The 22843-nt window shown below is 40.1% G+C and overlaps 1 protein-coding gene across 2 annotated transcripts in view; it reads left to right on the forward strand.

Annotated features, from left to right (window-relative positions):
- The window catches only part of B3GALNT2 (beta-1,3-N-acetylgalactosaminyltransferase 2), a 61731-nt gene that overhangs the window by 10388 nt on the left and 28500 nt on the right, over nucleotides 1-22843 (forward strand). For both annotated transcript variants that reach the window (XM_059170405.1, XM_059170404.1), the window contains exons 2-4: nucleotides 2637-2784; nucleotides 10389-10489; nucleotides 14267-14460. In XM_059170405.1, coding sequence (XP_059026388.1) covers nucleotides 2637-2784; nucleotides 10389-10489; nucleotides 14267-14460 — 443 coding nt within the window. The remainder of the gene's footprint in view (nucleotides 1-2636; nucleotides 2785-10388; nucleotides 10490-14266; nucleotides 14461-22843) is intronic.

A 22843-nucleotide genomic window follows, 5' to 3' on the forward strand; every position in this document is an offset into this window, starting at 1 on the left:
ATTTCATCTTATAGTTCTGTGTACCTGAGAAAATATGTTCCTGAAGTGTTTATTTCATTCATATAAATGTTTAATTTCCATGAAATTAAAAAAAAGTAATGTGCTAACCAGCATTTCCAGTGATCTGTTTATCACTGATTTGCCTCCAAGACTCTGTTAGGAATAAACATGACTCTGTTAGGAATAAAAGATCGGAATTTAGTCTCAGAGGAGCTACATGGAGCTGTGTTGCTAATTGAAGGTGATGGAGAATGGAGGTCAGTTGCTGTGGATTAAATCTTAGCCTCCCGCCTTACTAATTGTTTGCCTTAGGGGAATTTACTGAATTCTCTGTGCCTCTGGCCTTGTTTGTTTCGTAAGGAGCCTGACCCCACCTACTTTTCGGTGTTGTGAGCATTAAGTGATATTCTACATGCAAAGTGTTCAACTGATACTCTATGTGTAGTACTTTTTAGGTGTGCAGTGAATATGGTCTATTATAAGCAAGGAAAATTTGTATTTACATTAAAGACAAGTTCCTGCCTGGGGCATCTGGGTGGCACAGTTGGTTAAGTAGCCAGCTCTTGGTTTCAGCTCAGGTCAGGATCTCACAGCACTGGGATCAAGCCCCAACTCAGCCGGGAGTCGGCTTGGGACTCTCTCTTACTCTCCCTCCCCCTCCCATTTGTTCTCACTCTTTCTCTCTCTCTCAAATACATAAATCTTAAAAAAAAAAAAAAAAGGACAAATTCCTGCCTTTAAAGAATTCATTTTAGTACAGGATTCCTGGTAAGCTAATATAACAAGTATCTGTACTTTATTTAGATTGGTTTTTTTGTTTGTTTGTTTGTTTGTTTGTTTGTTTTGGGGGGTTTCTTTTGTTTTTAGAAATGTGTCTTTTGTGGAAAATAAGGTATCTACACAAAAATTCCTATATTCTTAGACGAATTATAATGTAATATCCTTCAGGTATCTATTAGAAGGGTCTGTCTCCCAGATTTTCTTATTATTTTAATTGGTCCTTTGAAAAAATACCATCATGTTTTTGTTGTCTTTTGACTGATTGCTTGGATCCTCTGGCATATAAAAAGATTGCATGTAATGTAGGCAAGCTCTCTGGCCTTCGATTATTTAATTTTGGAAACATTTTGGATCAGTTCCCGTCATTGGAGAAAGAGATGAAACGGCCCCTCATCAGAGCTATGTATAAGCTTGTAGCTCTCCAGCTTTGAAACTGGCGATAAAAAACAAAATATCTTCCCCTTCTGTCCACAAAGGACAGTTTTTTTTCTTAAATGTAATCCTGCCCATTAGACCTTACAGCAGTAAAAAATGAACCATTCGCATGACTTGTCACTTGATTTTTTTGTTGCTTCCCTGGAAATGTTGCCTCCCTCGTTCATTCCTTGGAATATTATATTAAGTGATACGGGGTTTGCTGGCTGTGGAATTTATTGGTGTTGCTCAGGGTTCTGGTACTTTTCAGCATATTAGTCTTTCAGCTTTATTTCCCAAACTTAATAATTTTTTTTGAGAGAGAGAGCAAGAGCTGTAGTGGGGGGGCTACAGAGAGAGAAGGAGAGAGAGAATCCCAGGCAGGCTCCATGCCCAGCACAGAGCCCAACATGGGCTTGATCTCAGGACCCTGAGATCATGACCTGAGCTAAAATCAAGAGTCGACTCCTCAAGCAACAGAGCCACCCAGGCGCCCCCTATAATGTTAACGTAGGCCTTCACTTTTGAAAGCACGGATTTGCGTGGTGGTTATCGTTTGCAGATGGTTGCCAGTGAGTGCCTACTGTTTTGGTACCAAACCAAGACCTTTATATATATCATCTCATTTAATTTTTACAATAACTCTGTGAGAAGTGTTACTACACCCATTTGTAGTCTAGGAAACTGAGGCTCAAGAAGGTAAATAACTTTTCGGGGTGGCTGGCTGGCTCAGTCAGTAGAACATGAGACTCTTGATCTCAGGATGGGGAGTTCAAGCCCCATGTGGCGGATTGAGATTACTTAGAAGGTTTTTTTTTTTTTTAAATTTTTTAAATTTTTATTTTTTATTCATTTATTTGACAGAGATTGAGAGAGAGCCATCACAAGTAGGCAGAGAGGCGGCGGGGGTGGGGGGGAAGCGGGCTCCCTGCTAAGGGGCTCAATCCCAGGATCCTGAGATCATGACCTGAGCCAAAGGCAGAGGCTTTAACCCACTGAGCCACCCAGGCACTCCTAGAAGTTTTTTGTTTTGTTTTGTTTTTAATCTTTAATTAAAAAGATAAGTTAAATAACTGTTACTGGACATAAAAAGAACCAGGATTCTGCTCGCGGCCTAACGGACTCATACTGCCTACTGTTGTGTGGTTTATGCCACTCTGCCTTTCCAAACTCATTCTCACCGTAAACATCTTAATAGTTTTGAAGTTTTAGGTACTTATGGAAGCATAAATATATACATACGTAGGGAAGACAAAAAGACTGTATGCCAAAGAGTCATGGTTATCTGGATGGTACGTGTGATTTTTTAAATATTTTTTCTTTGTATTTCTTTGTATATTCTATACACATGAACATGTATTACTTTATAATAAACATTTTTATGTCACATATGAACAGTAATTGAGATATGACATTTCTAATTTATTGTTGCTTATTTCTAGATCAATTGGCCTCATTTCCTCAGTGGAAGTCTAGTCACTATGATGTGGTAGTTGGTGTGTTGTCTGCTCGCAATAACCACGAACTTCGAAATGTGATAAGAAGCACCTGGCTGAAGCATTTAATACAACATCCATCATTAAGTCAACGGTAGGTTTTCTGAGTTGGCACTTGCCTGATTAACTGAGTAAATGTTCTGGATGACCTCTCCTGAGACAGTCAGAAATGTTAATTTAGGCATGTAGCCACTCTTCTTGGGAGAAATGGCTGTTTTATTTTGCTTTCCCTTCACATAGAGTCACATAGTTCTTAATGGAAAGATAATTAGGGGAGAATATATTCATTGGTTAACATACTAGCATTTATAGATACCTAGTTTGTTTTGTTTTTAGAATAGTAGTTCCTTTTTTTTAAGAGAGCAAGAGTGAGCAGGGAGAGGGGCAGAAGGAGAGGGAGAAAGAATCAGAAAGAACCTTAAGCGGTTTCCATGCCCAGCACAGAGCCCAGTGCAGGGCTGGATGTCACCACCCTGAGGTCATAACCCGAGCTGAAATCGAGAGTTGGACACTTAACCACTCAGGTGCCCCTAAAATAGTAATTCTTAGAAGGTTCTATTCCAGGGGCGCCTGGGTGGCTCAGTGGGTTAAAGCCTCTGCCTTTGGCTCAGGTCATGATCTCAGGGTCCTGGGATCAAGCCCCACATCAGGCTCTCTGCTCAGCAGGGAGTCTGCTTCTCCCCCCACCCTGCCTGCCTCTCTGACTACTTGTGATCTCTCTCTCTCTCTCTCTCTCTAATAAATAAAATAAAATATAAATTTAAAAAAAAAGTTCTATTCCAAAATAGGTCTCTGGTTAGACATGTTTGTGTCTAAATATGCTTTTTACCAACTTCACAGAGACACACTGAATTTTTCCTGTTCTGTAGTGTTTTTTAAATTGTGTGCTCTGCAGTGTGTAGCTCTTTTTCCTGCCTGCCCTTCCACGGCTGAGCTTTGGTAGCACATCTCATGTTGGTATTAGATGGCTCAGTTATTGGTTAGGAGCCCAAGACCTTAGCAATGAGACCAGGCTCTGAAGATGACATCGTGAGGGGCTAGTGGAACAGAAGCATGGGAGACTGAACTTTTAGTTCTGCGGAGACACTCAGATGATCGGCGGTTCTCCATGGCCCTCTTAGGATTGCATTACACTGGCACATTTGGGACTGATTAGCTACACAGTTGTAGCATTTTCTTGTCATCAGTTGTGAACATTTATAGATTTCCTATCTTATTCATAGCGGCTTTCATTCCTTTTCAAGACAGATTTCCTTGGTTCATGATCTCAATGATAATAGTACCGATAAACCAGCAAATGAAAGGCCTTGGACTCCTCACTGCTGTCAGAACCTCATCCAAAACCTGCACTTCCTTCTTTTTCTGTCCCAGAGAATAATGACCCCTCTCTACCTGTTGCTCAGAAAACCCCAGTGACTATGTTATAAATGAGGGAGTGAGTCCCCCTTATGGGTCTTTAAGGATCCGTCCAGCATGGTCACAGAAGGTACACTGGGAGAGGCCTATGAGATTAGATCTAGTCCACTCCCAAGTCCTAGAGAAGGAGGCCCAGTGCGCCACACAGGGGGCGGCCACACAGGAGGAGCGTCCAGGGAGCAGGTTCAACCAGGCAGGTGGCGAGTCCACAGTGGGGCCCCATGGGTACATGCCTTTATGGGGGCCACAGGGGCCTATACAAGCAGGAGGAGGGAGAGGATTTCACTGTTGTGTTCGAATGTCACTAGGTGAGTGAGGGAGGGCCAGAGGGGGATCTTATGGCAGGGACCAGCTTTATCGCTCCAGTGTATCAGGTCACCTGGGGAGGATGCTCATAACCTCTTTGTGAGGATGTTGAGGCTCCAGGAAAATAGGAAATTTTAAAAATTTGTACTACATTGTTATCTTGATTTCTTCTTTCTCTCACATGCCACATCCAACCCATCAGCATGTTTTCTTGGTGCTACCTTTCTATATTATCCAGAATCCAACCCCTCACCACGTCTACCACTACCATCAGAACCACCACCCTCTCCCCATCAGGCCACATTACCTCTCACCTGGATTCTTGCGGCTGCCTCTATATGGATTTCTTTCTACCTTTGTTCCCCTGTATTTTATTTTCTGTGCAGCAGCCAGTGTGCTTCTTTTAAATTCATCAAGTTACGTCTATTTTCTGTTCATACCCCTACATTGGCTTCTCTTTTGCTCAGAGTGAAATACCAAGTGCTCACTGTGGTCTTTGACCTTATCGACATCTACTTCGCCTACACTGGTTAACATTACCGTGCTTCCATCATACACTAAGTGTGCTTCTGCCTTGGGGCCTTTGCACTTACTGTCTCCCTGTCTTTACCACTCTTCCACTGGACAATCCTCGTTGTTCACAGTCTCACATTTTTCAGCTCTCTGTTTAGAATTCACCTTAGCAGGAGGCAGCTCTTTATTAAAAAGCATCTAAGCCCTTTTCGCTCTCCATCCTCCCTTACTTGACTTCATTTTTCTTTATAATACTTATTATCAACTAGCATTTTTATTATATTTAGCTTTGTGTTTTAAATTGTCTTTCCCCATGAGAATATAGTTTCGTGAGTGTAGGGACTTTAACGTTTTTTTTTTTTTTTTAAGATTTTATTTTCAGAGAAAGAGAAAGAACACAAGTGAGCAGGGGAAGGGTTTGAGGGAGAGGGAGCCAAGGAGAAAGGATCTTCAGCAGGCTCAACGCACTGGGTGTGGAGCCCGACATTGGGCTCAGTCCTACAACCTGAGATCCTGACCTGAGCCAAAACCAAGAGTTGGGTGTTCAACCAACTCAACCACCCAGGCACCCGGGGAATGTCACTTATTTCACTGATGTATTCCTAGTACTTGGAACCTAACTTGGCACAGAGTAAGACACTCAACATCTCTTGAGGGAATGACTCAGACTAAATGTAGTGAGGAAAATTAACATTCAGATAGTCACAAGTCATTTATTTGCCATCATAGCATTACTGCTTTAAATTTAGTAAGCTTGGTGATTTGTTCTAATGATGGGATACTTATATAAAAATAGATACTAGCCAAAAACTTCTTAGGGCAGAGTAATTTTGTGAATCTAGTAAGAATATTTAAGATGGCTTTTAAAAAACGAATTTGTTAAATATCTGCAATAATTTAGTCAACAAACTTACTCATTTCTGTTTATACTTTTGTTCTAAATGCTAGTTGTTTACGAATGGGTATTCTGCCTTAATTGGCCATTAGTAAACGAAAATGTTTGCATTTCTGTGGCTGTGGCTTACCTTCAAATCTTACATTTCACTGAAGGAGCCAGATTCCACATACACTTCCAGGACATTATTTAATGAAAAGCCTTTGTAATAAAATTAATAAATTGTCAATTTCACAAGTAACTATTGAGTATCTTCTGCTGCATGCACGTAGTTTACTGCATGTGGTAGAATGCAAAGATAGTTGCCATAGAGTCCCAGTCTTTATGGGAGCTTGAAGTTTAATAGAAGGAAATAGATGTAACAGTGTAATAAAATGTTATATGTGCTATTGTATAGATAAATAGAAAACAGCCTGGAGTGTTTGGGAAACTCCAAACAGTTCCATGTAACTGGAACCCTGGGTTGGGGAGGGGAGTTCAGAGGAGGGTGTGGATGAGTGAGATGAAGTGCTCGGGAAGGAAAGTGGGGCTGAGAGACAGGGATTATGAGGTAGAGAGGGAGGCAATCCAGCCCAGGGGCAGGCTGTGGCCAGGCCCTGCAGAACAGCTGTGGGGACAGAGGCATGGTTTGCTGAGACCTGGCTAGGCACTGAGGGGCTGAACTGAAGTGTGACCTTAGAAGAAAAAGAGGTAAATAAACAGCAAGAGGGAGAGGAGAAAAAGGAGTGGAGAATGATTGCTAGCTTTCTAACTTGGAGAATAATCCATCAAGGCAAAAACACTAGATGAAAAGAGCAGGTTTCATGGGAGAGAAGTTCTGTGGTGGGTATGTTGAGTCTGGTACCTGAAGGCAGTAGAGTGCTGGTGGAAGTTTACCATCTGGCTCTCGGAAGCATAACAATTATGTGTACTTGTGCATATGTATGTGTTCTAAGTTTTGCTGATATAAATGATGTATGGTGAGTAGCTGACAGATAATAGCAGACGCGCCTCTCTTTATTATAAATTCCATGATTCCCATGAATGCTCCCATTGTTCTAGACCTTTGTATCTAACCAATTACATGTCGCACCTGACAGGAGTGCAGTTTGGACATAAATATTTTCTTTAAGATAGAGTAAAACTGAAGTGACAACCGAGATATATGTCAGAACTTTACTCTTCATCAGTAAAATCAGTGACTTCTTTGTTGAATCAAAACTTGTAATAAGTTTTGAATAGTGGAAGGATGGTTCCTCAGTTTTTTGTGCTATTCACAATGGGGTGGCTACAGACACATCACTTTTTTCTTTTTATTTTTAAATCAGTTATTAATCATATAGTGTTACATTAGTTTCAGGTGTACAATATAGTAATTCAACAATTCTGTACATTACACAATGCTTATCAAAATAAATAGACTCTCAATCTACTTCACCTGTTTCTCCCATCCCCTCCACCCACCTCCCCTCTAGCTACCACCAGTTTGTTCTCTGTACTCAAGAGCCTGTGTTTTGGGGGACACTTGGGTGGCTCAGTCAGTTAAACGTCTACCTTCAGCTCAGGTCATGGTCCCGGGCTCTGAAATCGAGTCCTGCATCAGGCTTTGTGCTCAGCGGGGAGCCTGATTCTCCCTCTGCCTACTGCTCTCCCTACTTGTACATGCACTTACTCTCTCTTTCACAGTCTGACAAATAAATAAAATCTTTTAAAAATAAAATAAAATTAATTATGAAGAGACTGTTTTTTTGGTTTATCTCTTTTTTTTGTTTGTTTCTTAAATTTCACATATAAGTGAAATCATGTGGTATTTGTCTTTCTCCGAATTATTTCACTTAGCACAAATACTCTATCTAGATCTGTGTTGCTGCAAATGCCAAGAGTTCATTTTTTATGACTGAGTAATATTCTATTGTATATGTATATACCACATCTTTATCCATTCATCCGTCAAAGAATGATTGAGTTGCTTCCATATCTTGGCTACTATAAATAATGTTGCAATAAATACAGATGCATATATCTTTTCGAATTAGTGTTTTCATTTTCTTTAGGTAAATACCCAATACTGGAATTACTAGATCATATAGTAATTCTGTTTTTTTATTTTAAAGATTTTATTTATTTATTTGACAGGCAGAGATCACAAGTAGGCAGAAAGGCAGGCAGAAAAAGGAGGAAGCAGGCTCCCCACCGAGCAGAGAGCCCAGTGCAGGGCTCAATCCCAGGACCCTGGGATCATGACCTGAGCCGAAGGCAGAGGCTTTAACCCACTGAGCCACCCAGGTGCCCTGATAGTTCTATTTTTAATTTTTTGAGGGCCCTCCATACTGTTTTCCACAATGGCTACAGCAGTTTGCTCTCCCACCAGCAGTGCACAAGGGTTCCCTTTTCTCCACATCCTTACCAATGCTTGTTATTTGTTGTCTTTTTGGTATTAGCCATTCTAACACCTGTGAGGTGGTATCTCATTGTGATTTTGATTTGCATTTCCATGAGGATGAATCACATTGAACATGGTTTCATCTGTCTGTTGGTCATCTGTATGTCTTCTTTAGAAAATTGTCTATTCATGTCTTCTGCCCATTTTTTAATTGGGTTGTTCGGTTTTTTGATGTTAAGTTGTATAAGTTCTTTATGCATTTCGGATATTATCTCTTTATCGGATTTGTCATTTACAAGTATCTTCTCCCATTCCATAGGTTGCTTCTTAGTTTTATTGTTTCCTTCACTGTGCAGAGGCTTTTATTTTGATGTAGCCCCAGTAGTTTAATTTTGCTTTTGTTTCTCTTGCCTGAGGAAACATAGCTAGAAAAATGTTTCTACAGCTGTCATCAGAGAAATTGCTGCCTATGTTCTCTTCTAGGAGTTTTATGGATTTAGGTCTCACAGTTAGGTTTTTAATCCATTTTGAGTTTATTTTTGTTTGTGGTGTAGGAAGTGGTCTCATTTCATTCTTTTGCAGGTAGCTGTCCAGTTTTCCCAAACCCTTTGTTGAAGAGACTCTTTTTCCCATTGGATATCCTTGCCTCCATTGTCATTGATTAATTATCATTAATTAATTGCCTCTATTGTCATTGATTAATTGTGGGTTTATCTCTGTACTGTCTATTCTGTTCCACTGATATATGAAGACATGTATTACTTTTTTAAGTTTAATCTTCGTTAATTTTTCCTCCAACAATTTAGGTTTTTTTCTCCATCCCTTAAAGTCAATGAAATCCTTATTTGTAGTGTTCGCTAGTTTCCGAGGTATAAATATTCCCACCATGACCCACTTCAACCAACTAACACAACATCTCTGAACACAGACTGGGGAAAGATATGTAGTAGCATACCATTTTATTTCTACTGCCCAGATATAATAGGTAAATATAACCTCAAGAACATAGGTAGTAGTGAAATAATTAAGAATTCATTAATTTGAGTATTTTCTTTGTTTTTAAAGCAGTGTGTTTCATTGTAAGTTTATATAATTTAATAAAGTCTGTTCTTAATAACTAGCCCACAGAATTCCTGAAGATTTAGTAGGAGCAGGTTCCAGCACACCACTGTCATCTATGGGCCATCTGGGAAAAAATGTTCAATGGATACATACGGATCTTTTAGGAAATGGGTCCAAACTAGAGATGCTAATTTGGGAATCTTTCCCAAGCTAGTTAAAGTCTTGAGAATAAATATTGTCCAGGGAGAGCAGGCAGAAAGAGTGAGAAGAGACCCAGAGCCAAAGCCCTGCTTTAATATCTACCATAATGGGCAGAGTTGGCGAAGAAGAGCCAGTGCAAGTGACTGAGCCAGCCACATAGTTGGGGGGAAAGAGCCTTGTAAGGAAGCTCTTGAAGCATTCTTGAAATACAGACTGAAGGGCTGAAAAGTTGTCTGGATTTAGCAGCAAATCAGTGGTTACGTTGGTGGTAAACAGCTCAGTATAAGTGGTGGGTATTGAAGCTAAAATTTCTGTTTTATAAAGTGAGTGGGAGATGAAAAACTAGAGCCTACAATTTTAGTTCATTCCTTGTGGGACTTCACTAAAAAAGGTGGAGACAAGGAAGGGATGGTCAGTAAATAGAAATGAGTATCAAGACTTCATCGTATTTGTAACGTGCAGGGAAGGAGCAACAGGTTACAGGCTCCTACACCTACAAGGTGTAGGAGACAAGAAGATCTCTTCTTGAATAGGAAGACTAATCTGGTCTGGAGCAATAGAGGAAATAGGAATAGGAATAGGAAATAGGAATACAATAGAGGAAAGTAAATAAAGAAGATTGCAGATATAGATATGTTTTTAGGTTGGACTGTGAGAAACTGACTTTACTGTGGTTTGTTTTTAATTAGTATGAGCATTTGCTGGTAGCCCGGCCAAACATATTCATACTCGCTTTGACATAGTACTACAGTAGAGGGCTTATCCACATGTCACGTGGTGGTTGGCAACTTTCATTTTGCTTGTTCCTGTTTTGCTAGACTAGAAAAATAAAGTTAGAATAAATATTTGGGTCTTAAAGTAAAAGCTTTGAAATGGGCATGAGGAAACGGGCATGCGCAGAGTGCTGATCAGTATCTGATGGTAATGCCAATACACCTTTCAGTGTGCTTGTGAAGTTCATAATAGGAGCTCATGGCTGCGATGTGCCTGTGGAAGACAGGGAAGATCCTTATTCCTGCAGACTGCTCAACATCACGAATCCGGGTGAGTCATCTTTTTCCACAGCTCTGTGCCTCCGTGTACAAGTTTGATGTTGAGGAAAAGTTGCTAAGCTGGCTAGTCTGGTGGTCCGCTCGACTAAGATCGAGCTTTCATCAAAATGTACCTTTCATCCTTTTTGACAGATTGAGTGATCGCTCTAGCTCTCTGTGAAGAGTCTTTTTAGATATAGTTAATTTCAGGATCCAGGAGAGTTTGTTTCTCAGTATGATTCACATGCATCTGGAGATTTCCTTGTGCATAGATAATCCTAGAAAACTTGAGTTTTGAACTTTGAGACACCTGCTGATTTCACCATCTTGTCAATTTATAGTAACCTTGATACAAATATTATGAGTCAACTTTCCCTTAGGATTATTGCCTATAACCTCCTACAAAAGAAACAAATAGTAAAAATTTTAAATGAGTAATATTTTGTATTCCTTACAGATAAAGATTTGTGGGAGTTGATGATGAAGAAAGATGGCCCTAATCAGGTTCCTCTATTTCCAGGGAACCAGTTTTAGGATGTTGCTAACTGTGTAAGCAGATGTCTTTCTTTACCAGCATTTCCTGTTATGTTCAGCTATGGTTCTAAGGAAAAGTAAACTTTTCACAGTCTTAAGTGTGCCAATTATGACCCCTGGAATTTTAAGATTTGTCAGGTCTTATGTACACCTTACTCTTACAGGCAATGACAGTGTTGTCATTGAAAGCCTGGGCTTTCAAGTCAGGTTCCATGGTTTTGCGTCTAGGCTCTACCTTTTTGAGCTGTGTGACCTTTGGTCAGTTATTTACCCCATTTGTGCCTCAGTTTCACCATCTATAAATTGGGGATAAAAGTATTTACCTCATAGGCATTGACAGGATGAAATAAGTTGATACTTAAACTTAGGGACATGGTACTTAATGTTATTTTATAAGAACCTGCCTTTTATAAAGTTAAGTTTCAGTTAGCTTTTTAAATAAATTATCTGTATTGTATAAAGCTGAGTTTTCTTACTTATGCTCTTTTAGTTAATATTGTAAGGAAAATGTCATGTGTAATTGTGTTTCTGTGAGGCAGTCCGTTAGCTTGTGCTGGAGTCCCAAAAGGACCATGAACCTAATAAAATGTTGCAATCCTGATGATGTAAGAATAGCCTAGAACAAATTACATTTGAAATCCAAAACCAAATCAAATTTTTAAAAACCTCAGCTTGAATTAACCAGACTTTTATTATGTTAAGTATTATTATCCATTAATAGTAAAGGAATGAAGCTATTAATTAATAGAAAATTTTCATAAGTGCAATACCTAGATTAAAAAAATTTTAATAGGTGTGACTAAATTTTTTTTAAAGATTCATTTATTTATTTATTTTTAATTAAATTTATTTATTTTCAGCATAACAGTATTCATTATTTTTTCACCACACCCAGAGCTCCATGCAATCCGTGCCGTCTATAATACCCACCACCTGGTACCCCAACCTCCCACCACTCCCCCCGCCACTTCAAACCCCTCAGATTGTTTTTCAGTGTCCATAGTCTCTCATGATTCACCTCCCCTTCCAATTTCCCCCAACTTCCTTCTCCTCTCTAACTCCCCATGTCCTCCATGCTATTTGTTATGCTCCACAAATAAGTGAAACCATATGATAATTGACTCTCTCTGCTTGACTTCTTTCACTCAGCATAATCTCTTCCAGTCTCGGTCCATGTTGCTACAAAAGTTGGGTATTCATCCTTTCTGATGGAGGCATAATACTCCATAGTGTATATGGACCACATTTTCCTTATCCATTCGTCCGTTTAAGGGCATCTTGGTTCTTTCCATAGTTTGGCGACTGTGGCCATTGCTGCTATAAACATTGGGGTACGGGTGGCCCTTCTTTTTCGCTACATCTGTACCTTTGGGGTAAATACCCAGGAGTGCAATTGCAGGGTCATAGGGAAGTTCTATTTTTAATTTCTTTTTTTTTTTTTTAAAGATTTTATTTATTTATTTGACAGAGATCACAAGTAGGCAGAGAGGCAGGCAGAGAGAGAGGAGGAAGCAGGCTCCCCGCTGAGCAGAGAGCCCGATGCGGGACTCGATCCCAGGACCCTGAGATCATGACCTGAGCCGAAGGCAGCGGCTTAACCCCTGAGCCACCCAGGCGCCCCCTATTTTTAATTTCTTGAGGAATCTCCACACTGTTCTCCAAAGAGGCTGCGCCAACTTGCATTCCAGGTGTGACTAAATTTACATTGAACCTTATTTTATCTTTTTGATGACTCAAATGTCATTTTCATTTTATTTCAATACCTTAAGGTCATCGTGAGTATTAATTAATCATCATGCTCCTCTGAATATCTAGAAGTTTTGATTAATAACATTACTAAAGCAGCAGGACTTCCTGTGTCTAGGTAGCTTGAAGTTCAAGGTATATTTGTTTTTAATAGATATGTAGTTAGGTTTTAGCATATACTTAACATATATGCATATACTTTGAATCTTTTATATTTACTGAGTGTATTAAAAAGAAAACATTTTGCTGTCATCCAGTTTCTTTGGAGTCTAGACACTGTGGCCAGTGCTTGGCCAACCCATGACAAAATGTGTAACCACCTTCTTCCCCCTTCTGCTTATGTATGTAAGTGGGTGGAGGGTCATCAATTCCATCAGGCACATTTTATTGAGCATTACTAAGTGTAAAATAACATCCTAGGAATTCAAAGGTAGGGATCCAGATGATCTGCTGGGTGTGGGAAGAACACTGAATTTCTGTTTATCTGAAAAGAAGACAATGTTTTCTTTATACAGACTGAATATATTGGTATCAATATATGTGTCTATTTTATAAATAGGTATATGAGTGTGTGTACAAATGTGTTTAACTGATGTGGTTGTGTGAGCAGGAAAATTGGAAAACCACAGCTCTGAAAGATACAAAGAACTTTGATAAAGTCTTTTAGAATAAGTTTCTATATTACTTTACAAACTAGCACTGATATTCTCAGCCATGTGAACTACTTCGTGTAATCGGTCCTGATTCATTTACAGTAATTGAAAACATTATTTGTAAAGGACTGTTTTTGGCTTCGATTTAGGAAGCTGTGGGGAGTGGAAAGAGTACTGAGTTTGAAGTTCATAAACCTGGGGTTGATTCCTGCCTCTGCCACTTTCCGTGACCTCAGGCAAGTTACTTAACATCACCAGGCCTCAGTATCATTACACGTGAGGTCAGATAATGCCACGACCACTCAGTGTAGTTGTGAAGTTGTAAATGTGATGGGGCATGGCACACAGTATTTGGTCAGAAATGCTACTCTGATGTGCTTCTCTTTTATCAGTATTATATAGTATTTATTGGTATTGTGTAGAAATTTTCAGTGTTATTGGAAGTGATTTCAAGGACTTTTGTCCTGTGACATCACAAGTATTTTAAATTGCCCAACAAGAAGAAGGGTCTTTGGAATTTGCAGAGCAAGACTAAATTTTCTCATTATTTTTCACTGCATTAGGTACTGTTTTAATATCCCTATTTATCGAAACTTTCCTAATAGATTATTCCCCTATGGCATTTAGACATACATATGCACACATGTACATACAAAAACTTATTAAAGTAGTTTTGATAATTAAATATTTTATCTAGATATAGCTAAAAATTTCATTCTTAAATTTAAAAATTAACTTATTTTTTTCCTAGAAGCAGCCATATTTCTGAAGAATTTCCTTAATTGCTGCCATTTGTGAAAGAATTGTAAGATTTTATTTGTTTGGTTATGTAAAACTCTTTCTTATGATTTCCTTAGTTTTGAACCAGGAAATTGAGGCTTTCAGTCTTTCTGAAGACACTTCATCAGGAATTTCTGAGGACCGAGTTGTCAGCGTGAGCTTCCGAGTTCTCTACCCCATCGTTATTACCAGTCTTGGGGTGTTTTATGATGCCAGTGATGTGGGTTTCCAGAGGAACATCACGGTCAAGCTTTATCAGGCAGAACAAGAGGTAATGCTTTGTTTTGTACAAGGTTTTCCCCATTTTTCTTTTTAAAAAATACCAGCTTTTTCCTCATGGCATATAGTAGACTGGAAGACTATATAATTACATCTGGTTGGAAGATTTGCACTTTTCTTCCCTTACTGATTGGATACAGTATAGCATAATAAAGTAATATGCTGGTCAGGGCACAGAATACCAGTGAAAAATAATGTGTTATATCTAGAAAAGAAAAGGTTGGGGCAGATTAGAAATTCCCAACCTAAAATCCCCTAAAGCCTAAGGAATAACAAAAGTTGATAATGAATGCGGAAACTTTGGGACTCTGAGGTATAAGCAAGTATTAGTGTCTCTTCGTTCCAACCCTGAAAGTCTGTCTCTATAATACAAGACTAACAGCTACTTCAAATGTCTTTTGTAATAAAGATGTTGAGGGACTCAAAGTTTAAAACAACTGGGGTTACTCTCTTCCTGGTATGCAGGGTAATCTGATTTATTCATGGAGTACATCTGAAGGAGTATATTAGGAAGGAATTGTATTTGAAGAGATCCATTTGTAGAAATCTTGGAGGAATTATACAGTGAATGCCCATGTAGCCACCTAATTTCTACAGTAGTCAACATTTTGCTATATTTCAGGGCACCTGGGTGACTCAGTCAGTTAAGCGTCTGCCTTCAACCCAGGTCATGATCCTGGAGTTTCAGGATCCAGCTCCACCTCGGGGTCCCTACTCAGCTGGGAGTCTGCCTTTCTCTCTGCCCCTCACCCTGTTCATGCTCTCCCTTTCTCTTTCAAATAAATAAAATCTTAAAAAAAAAAAAAGTTTGCTGTATTTGCTTTATCATATATAAAGTTGTTCAATGATCTATCTTCTTATTTTTCCTGACTGTATTTCAGAGTCAGTTTCAGGCATCCTGACACTTTGTCCCTAAGTACTTCCACATGCATATCATTAACTAGACTTTTATTTTTTTCCATTAACTGGGCTTTAATATTTGTGTTTGTTTTTTTTTAATTTTATGCACAGTGAAATGTACATTAGGTCAGTTTTTAAAGTTTTTATTTATTTAAGTAATCTCTACATTAGGTCAGTTATGTTTTTTTTTAAGTTTTTATTTATTTAAGTAATCTCTGTGGGGCTCGAACTCATGGTCCTGAGATCAAGAGTCACATGTTTTTCTGACTGAGCCAGCCAGCACCCCCTTGGTTAATTTAAACTGCATAAAGCTGTGTAACCCAAACCCAAACCCCTATCGCCCTGTCCCACTTTTAAGAGGTGGCCACTCTTCCCTTTTTTTTTTTTTTTCTCTGTTATCATAAACTGGTTTTGCTTGTTTGTGATATTTCATATGTAAATAGAATCATAAAGTACTCCCCTCTGTAAGGCGTCGTTCACTCAACATGTTTTTGTAGCTCATCCATGTGCTTGTATGTATTCATGATTTTTCCCTTTTCTTTCTTTCTTTTTTTTTTTTTTAAGTAAGCTTTTTACCAAATGTGGGGCTTGAACTCACAACCCTGAGATCAAGAGGACATACTCTACCCACTGTGCCAGCCAGGTGCCCTATCCCTTTTCCTCTTTTTAATTGCTAAGCTGTATTCTAGCAACATGTTTATCCATTTTCCAGTTGCTGGGCATATAGAATGTTTCCAGGTTCTTCTCCTTTATTCTGTTAGTGGGATGAATTAACATCTGTTGATTCTGAAATGTTAAATCAACCTCCTCTTCCTCTTGGTCATGATGTATTGATGTATTTTTTTTTTTTTTAAGATTTTAATTTATTTATTTGCCAGAGAGAGAGCACAAGCAGCAGGAGCCCCAGGTGGAAGGAGAGAGAGAAGCAGGCACCCCCCTGAGCAAGGAGCCTGATGTGGGACTCAATCCTAGGACCTCAGGATCATGATCTGAGCTGAAGGCAGATGCTTAATGGACTGAGAGACCCAAGCACCCCTCTTTTTTAATAGATATAGATATATAGATAAGTAGAAGGAAAGAAAGAAATTGTGTTTCCCAGCATGTAGTTGGGTCTTCCTTTTGATCTAGTCTGAGAATCTCTTCTACCTTTTAAATGAAGTGTTTATCCATTTACATTTAATGCAGTTATTGAAGTGTTTTTGATTTTGCTCTTTATTCTACGATTTTCTGTTTCTGGTCCTCTTTCCTACCTTCTTTGGGTTTGAGTATTTTTTAGAATTCCATTTCAGTTTCTCTGTTGTCCTATCAGCTACAGCTCTTTGCACTCCTCTTTTTTATGTGTAGTTGACAGAAAGATTACAGTGTACATCCTATATTGTCATTTTTCTTAAAATTAATGTACGCATTCATGTAAAATATAAGATGAGTATAGTGTTATAACTTGTGCTTTAAATAGCTAAACATGTATTAAAGTAATCTAGAGGATCATCTTTTATATTTGCCCACACATTTACATTTCTAGTGCCCCTCATCCCTTCCTGAGTATTCAGGTTTTCTGAATGTGCAAGTTTACTGTAATGAATTTGATTCGTTTTCCTTTTTCTGAAAATGTTTTTATTTTGTCTTTATTCTGTCTCCCTCCCTCCCCTCCCCCTGTTTTCTTCTGGAGTATTTTCTGGATATAGAAAGTCTGGGTTGACTTCTTTTCTTTTCAGTATTTTAAAGATGCCGTTTTGATATTTTCTGACCTTCATTGTTTCTGGTGAGAAGCCAACTGTCCTTCATATTGTTGTCCCTATGTATGGTATGTGTAAGTGGTGTTTTCGTCTGTTTGTCCTTGCTGCCTTTAAGATTTTCTTTTTATATTTGTTTGTTTGTTTGTTCTAAAGATTTTATTTATTCACTTGACAGAGAAAGACACAGGGAGAGAGGGAACACGAGCAGGGGGAGTGGGAGAGGGAGAAGCAGGCTTCCCGTTGAGCAGGGAGCCTGATGTGGGGCTCGATCCCAGGACCCTGAGATCATGATCTGAGCCAAAGTCAGAGGATTAACCCACTGAGCTACCCACGTGCCCCTTTGTATTTGGTTTTAAGCAGTTTGGTTGTGTTGTACCTTGGGTGTGGTTTATTCTTTCTGGCTGTGCTGCTCAGGGTTTGGCAACTTTCTTCTATCTGTAAATCTGTTTTTTACCAAATTTGAGAAACTTTCAGCTATTATTTCTTCAAAAAATTTTCCTCAGGCCCATTTTCTCCACTCTTTCTGGGATTCCAATTACCTGCATGTTAGACCTTTTGCCATTGTTCCACAGATCATGAGGCTGTGTCCATTTTTAAAAAATTCTTTCTGTTTTTCAGATTTGATAATTCCTTCCATCTGGGTTCATATTGACAGACTCTTCTGCATCTCAGATCTGCTGTTGAACCTCACTGATGAGTGTATTTTAGATATTGTACTTCACAGTTCTTGCATGTCCCTTTAATTCTCTTTTGTAGTTTTATTTCTCTAAAATTTCCTGAGCTCATTCATTTTGAACATAATTTCTTTACAGGTTTGACCTTAGATGTAATAATGACTTTAAAATCCTGTCTGTTTAGTTTAATATTTGAATCATGTTGAGTTCTGTCTTTATTGATTATTGTCTTTTTTCTTGGGTATTGATTGGTTTGTCTTATATTAAGTACTTTGGATTGTATCCTAGATATTGTGAATAATTCATCACAGGATCTCTGGATCTATTATATTCCTTGAAGAGTATTGATTTTTGTTTTGTTTTGTCTTAGCAGGCAGTTAAATTGGCTAGCAGAGACTATTTTTGAGAGGGAGAGAGAGCACACAAGCGGAGAACAGCAGGCAGAGGGAGAGTCTGAAGAAGCAGGCTCCCCGCTGAGCAAGGAGCCCTATGTGGGGCTCCATCCCAGGACCCTGGGATCATGACCTGAGCCAAAGGCGGATGCTTAACCTACTGAACCAACCAGGCATCCCTCCTTTTGATCCATTTAATTGTCTTAGTATATGTTGCATTTTTTTTTTTAACCATTCCTAATGTTTGAATTATCAGTGAAGAGGCTTGGCCCAGACAGTATTTTGATAATGTTGATTTATCTTTTAGTTGCCATATTGTTAGCCAAGAAGTTAATCTTTGTGCTCAAGGAAGGCCTATTCTAAGGTGGATGCTAATAGGTTGGCAGGTACTCAAAATACAAAAGGTATTACCACTGTATGGCCAAGAACTGGTGTTAATGAAAAAAATACGCATAATCCGCTAAAACCCCACAATCCTAAAATTCTGTGTGGTCTTCATAGCTTTAACTGAAGTTTCTCCTGTAATAAGGTGGCCTATAAGAATATGCATGAGTGGGGCACCTGGGTGGCTCAGTGGGTTAAGCCACTGCCTTCAGCTCAGGTCATGATCTCAGGATCCTGGGATCAAGTCCCACATCGGGCTCTCTGCTCAGCAGGGAGCCTGCTTCCTCCTCTCTCTCTCTCTCTCTGCCTGCCTCTCTGCCTACTTGTGATCTCTCTCTGTCAAATAAATAAATAAAAATCTTTAAAAAAAAAAAAAAAAAAAAGAATATGCATGAGAGAAGTAGGAAATGTTCTTGCCTGAAACAAACTGGGAAGGACTCAAAGAAAACAGTACAGGCATACCTCCGAGATACTGTGGGTTCGCTTCCAGACCACCACCAGAAAGCAAATGTCACAGGAAGGCAAGTCAAATGAACTTTTTGCTTGGTGCACCTGTAAGTTGTGTTTACACTTTACTATCGTCTATTACATGTGCCATAGTATTAATATTAATGCAAATGTCAAAAAAACAAGGCACATACCTTAATTTAAAAATACTTTATTGGGGGGCCCTGGGTGGCTCAGTTGGTTAAGCGACTGCCTTCGGCTCAGGTCATGATCCTAAAGTCCCAGGATCTAATCCCACACTGGGCTCCCTGCTCAGCAGGGAGTCTCCTTTTCCCCCTGACCCTCCCCCCCTTGTCTCTTTTTCTCTCTCATTCTCACTCTTTCAAATAAATAAACAATAAAATCTGAAAAATAATAATACTTTATTGGGGCACTGGGTCGCTCAGTTGTTAAGCATCTGCCTTCAGCTCAGGTCATGATCCCAGGGTCCTGAGATCACGCCCGCATCTGAGCAGGGAGCCTGCTTCTCCCTCTCCTCCCTGCTTGTGCTCTCTCTTGCTATCTCTGTGTGTCTCTCTCTCAAGTAAATAAATAAAATCTTTTTAAAAAATAAAAATACTTTAGGGGCGCCTGGGTGGCTCAGTGGTTGAGCCGCTGCCTTCGGCTCGGGTCATGATCTCAGGGTCCTGGGATCGAGTCCCGCATCGGGCTCTCTGCTCGGCAGGGAGCCTGCTTCCTCCTCTCTCTCTCTGCCTGCCTCTCTGCCTACTTGTGATTTCTCTCTGTCAAATAAATAAATAAAATCTTTAAAAAAAAAAAAAATAAAAATAAAAATAAAAATACTTTATTCCTAAAAAATGCTCACCATCATCTGACCTTTAACATGTCGTGATTTTTTTGCTGGTGGAGGGTCTTACTTTGATGTCCGTGGGTGCCGACTGACCATGGTAGCAGCTGCTGAAGGCTGGGGTGGCCAGGGCCATTTCTTAAAATAAGACAGCGTGAAGGTTGCCTCACTGGCTGACTCTTCCTTTCACAAATGATTTCTCTGTAGCACATGATGCTGCTCAATAGCATTCTCTCCGAATTAGAACTTCTTTCAGAATTGGGGTCCACTTCGTAAACCCTGCAGCTGCTGTATCAGCTATGTTCGTGCCGCATCCTAAATCCTTTGTTATTCCAGTGGTTTCATGGAGTCTTCACCCAGAGTCGCTTCCATCCCAGGAAACCACTTTGGTTGCTCACCCACAAGAAGCCAGTTCTTTTCCATGAAAGTTTCATCATGAGATCACGGCCATACGGCCACATCCTCGGGTTTCACTTCTAATTCTAGTTTTCTTGCTATTTCCACCACATCTGCAGTGACTTGAGCCTGTCAGAGTTCTCCATGAGGTCTGGAATCGGCTCCTTCCAGGTTCTGTTCATGTCGGTATTGGGCCTCTTCCCGGGACTCATGAATGTTGTCTATGGCACCTACAATGGTGAATCCTTTCAGGACACTTTGGGTTTACTTTGCCCAGATCCATCCGAGGAGTCTGTGGCAGTCTTACAAAAGGTATTCCTTAAATAAAAAGACTTGAAGGTCGAAATGACTCCTTGATCCATGGGCTGCGGAACGGATGCGGTGTTAGCAGGCGTGGAAGCAACACTCATCTCGTATGTCTCTGTCAGGGCTCCTGGGTGATCAGGTACATTGTCACTGAGTAGTCATGTTTTGAAAGGAATATTTTCTTTCTGACAGTGGTCTCAGCAGTGGGTTTAAAATATCCAGAAACCACGCATAAACGGATGCACTGTCACCAAGGGTTTGTAGTTGCATTCATAGGGCACAAGCAGAGTGGATTTAGCATAATTCTTAGGGGTCCTGGGATTTGCAGAACGGCAGATGAGCGCGCACCCTCAAGTCACCAGCTGCATGAGCCCCAGCAAGAGAGTCGGCCTGTCCTTTGAGGCTTCGAAGCCAGGCGTTGACTTCTCTCTAGCTAGGAAAGTTGCAAGTCGGTCTCCTTCTGGCAGAAGGCTGCTTTGTCTACACACTGATAATCTGTCTGTCAGTATAGCCACCTTCCTGAATGATCTCTGCTTCGTCTCCTGGAGAACTTGCTGTGGCTTCTCCATCAGCACCTTCGGCCTCACCTGGCACTTTGAGGTTATGGAGACATTTTCCATCCTTACGCCTTTGCACCCACCTCTGCTGGCTTCCGGCTCTTCTCCCGCAGCTTCCTCGCCTCTCTCAGCCTTCATGGAATTGAAGTCAGAGCCTTCCTCTGGATTGGGCTTTGACTTAAGGCGACGGTATGGCTGGTTTTGCCCTCTGTCCAGATGACGACTCTGTATCAGCAAGAAGGGTGTTCCACTTCACATGTTCCCTGGAGAGGCCCTTAGAGTTTCCCTCAGGAACTTTTCCTTTGTGTTCGCAAAGAAGAACGAGAGGCCCAGCTTTCAGCCTATCTCTGCTTTCTTTTTTTTTTTTTTTTTTTTTTTTTTTTAAAGATTTTATTTATTCATTTGACAGACAGAGACCACAAGTAGGCAGAGAGGCAGGCAGAGAGAGAGGAGGAAGCAGGCTCCCCGCTGAGCAGAGAGCCAGATGCGGGGCTCGATCCCAGGACCCCGGGACCATGACCCGAGCCGAAGGCAGAGGCCCAACCCACTGAGCCACCCAGGCGCCCCCTATCTCTGCTTTCAACTTGCCTTCTTCATTAAGCTTTATCACACTAGCTTTGTGTGTGTATGTGTGTGTGTGTGTGTGTGTGTGTGTGTGTTAACTTGGCTTGTATTATAATTTATTTAACTCTTAGGTTTACATCCTTTAAGTTTTTTTGAAATTTAAATTTAATTAATTAGGATATAATGTATTTTTTGTTTCAGGGATACAGGCCTGTGACTCATCAATCTTACATATACCCAGTGCTCATTACAACATATACCCTCCCCAATGTCCATCACCCTGTTACCCCAACCTCCCACCTCCTTCCCTCCAGCAGTCCTCAGTTTGTCTCCTAAGATTAAGAGTCTCTTATGGTTTGTCTCCCTCTCTGGTTTCATGTTGTTTTATTTTTTCCCTGTTTTCCCCTATGAGCCTTTGCCTTGTTTCTCAAATTCCTCATGTCAGTGAGATCATTTGATAATTGTCTTTCTCTGATTGACTTATTTTGCTTGGTATACTACCCTCTCATTCCATCCATGTCATTGCAAATGGCAAGATTTCATTTTTTTTTTTAAGATTTTTATTTATTTATTTGACAGAGGTCACAGGTAGACAGAGGCAGGCACAGAGAAAGGAGGAAGCAGGCTCCCTGCTGAGCAGAGAGCCTGATGTGGGACTCAATCCCAGGACCCTGAGATCATGACCTGAGCCGAAGGCAGAGGTTTTAACCAACTGAGCCACCCAGGTGCCCCAGCAAGATTTCATTTTTGATGGCTGCATAATATTCCATTGTATATATCCCCCACATCTTCTTTCTCCATTCATCTGTCAGTGGACATCTGGGCTCTTCCCATCGTTTGACTATTGTGGACCACACTAGCTTCTGATTTAGAGTGAGAGACAGGCACCTCTTCCTTTCACTTGAACACTTATTGTAGAGGTATTAAATGGCTGAATTTCAATATTGTGTCTCAGGGAATAGGGGAGGCCCAAGGAGAGGGAGCGGGGTGAGGAAAGTTGCAAGTCAGTGGGTTTATCAGGTAAGTTTGCCATCTTATTTGGGAGCAGTTCGTGGCTCCCCCACAATTAAAGCAGTATCACAGATCACCAAAGCGCAAACACAGTAATAATGGAAAAATGTGAAATACACAAGAATGACCAAAATGTGACACAGAGACACAAAGTGAACAAA

Source organism: Mustela lutreola, chromosome 4 (assembly GCF_030435805.1).
Source record: "Mustela lutreola isolate mMusLut2 chromosome 4, mMusLut2.pri, whole genome shotgun sequence".
Lineage (NCBI taxonomy): Eukaryota > Metazoa > Chordata > Mammalia > Carnivora > Mustelidae > Mustela > Mustela lutreola.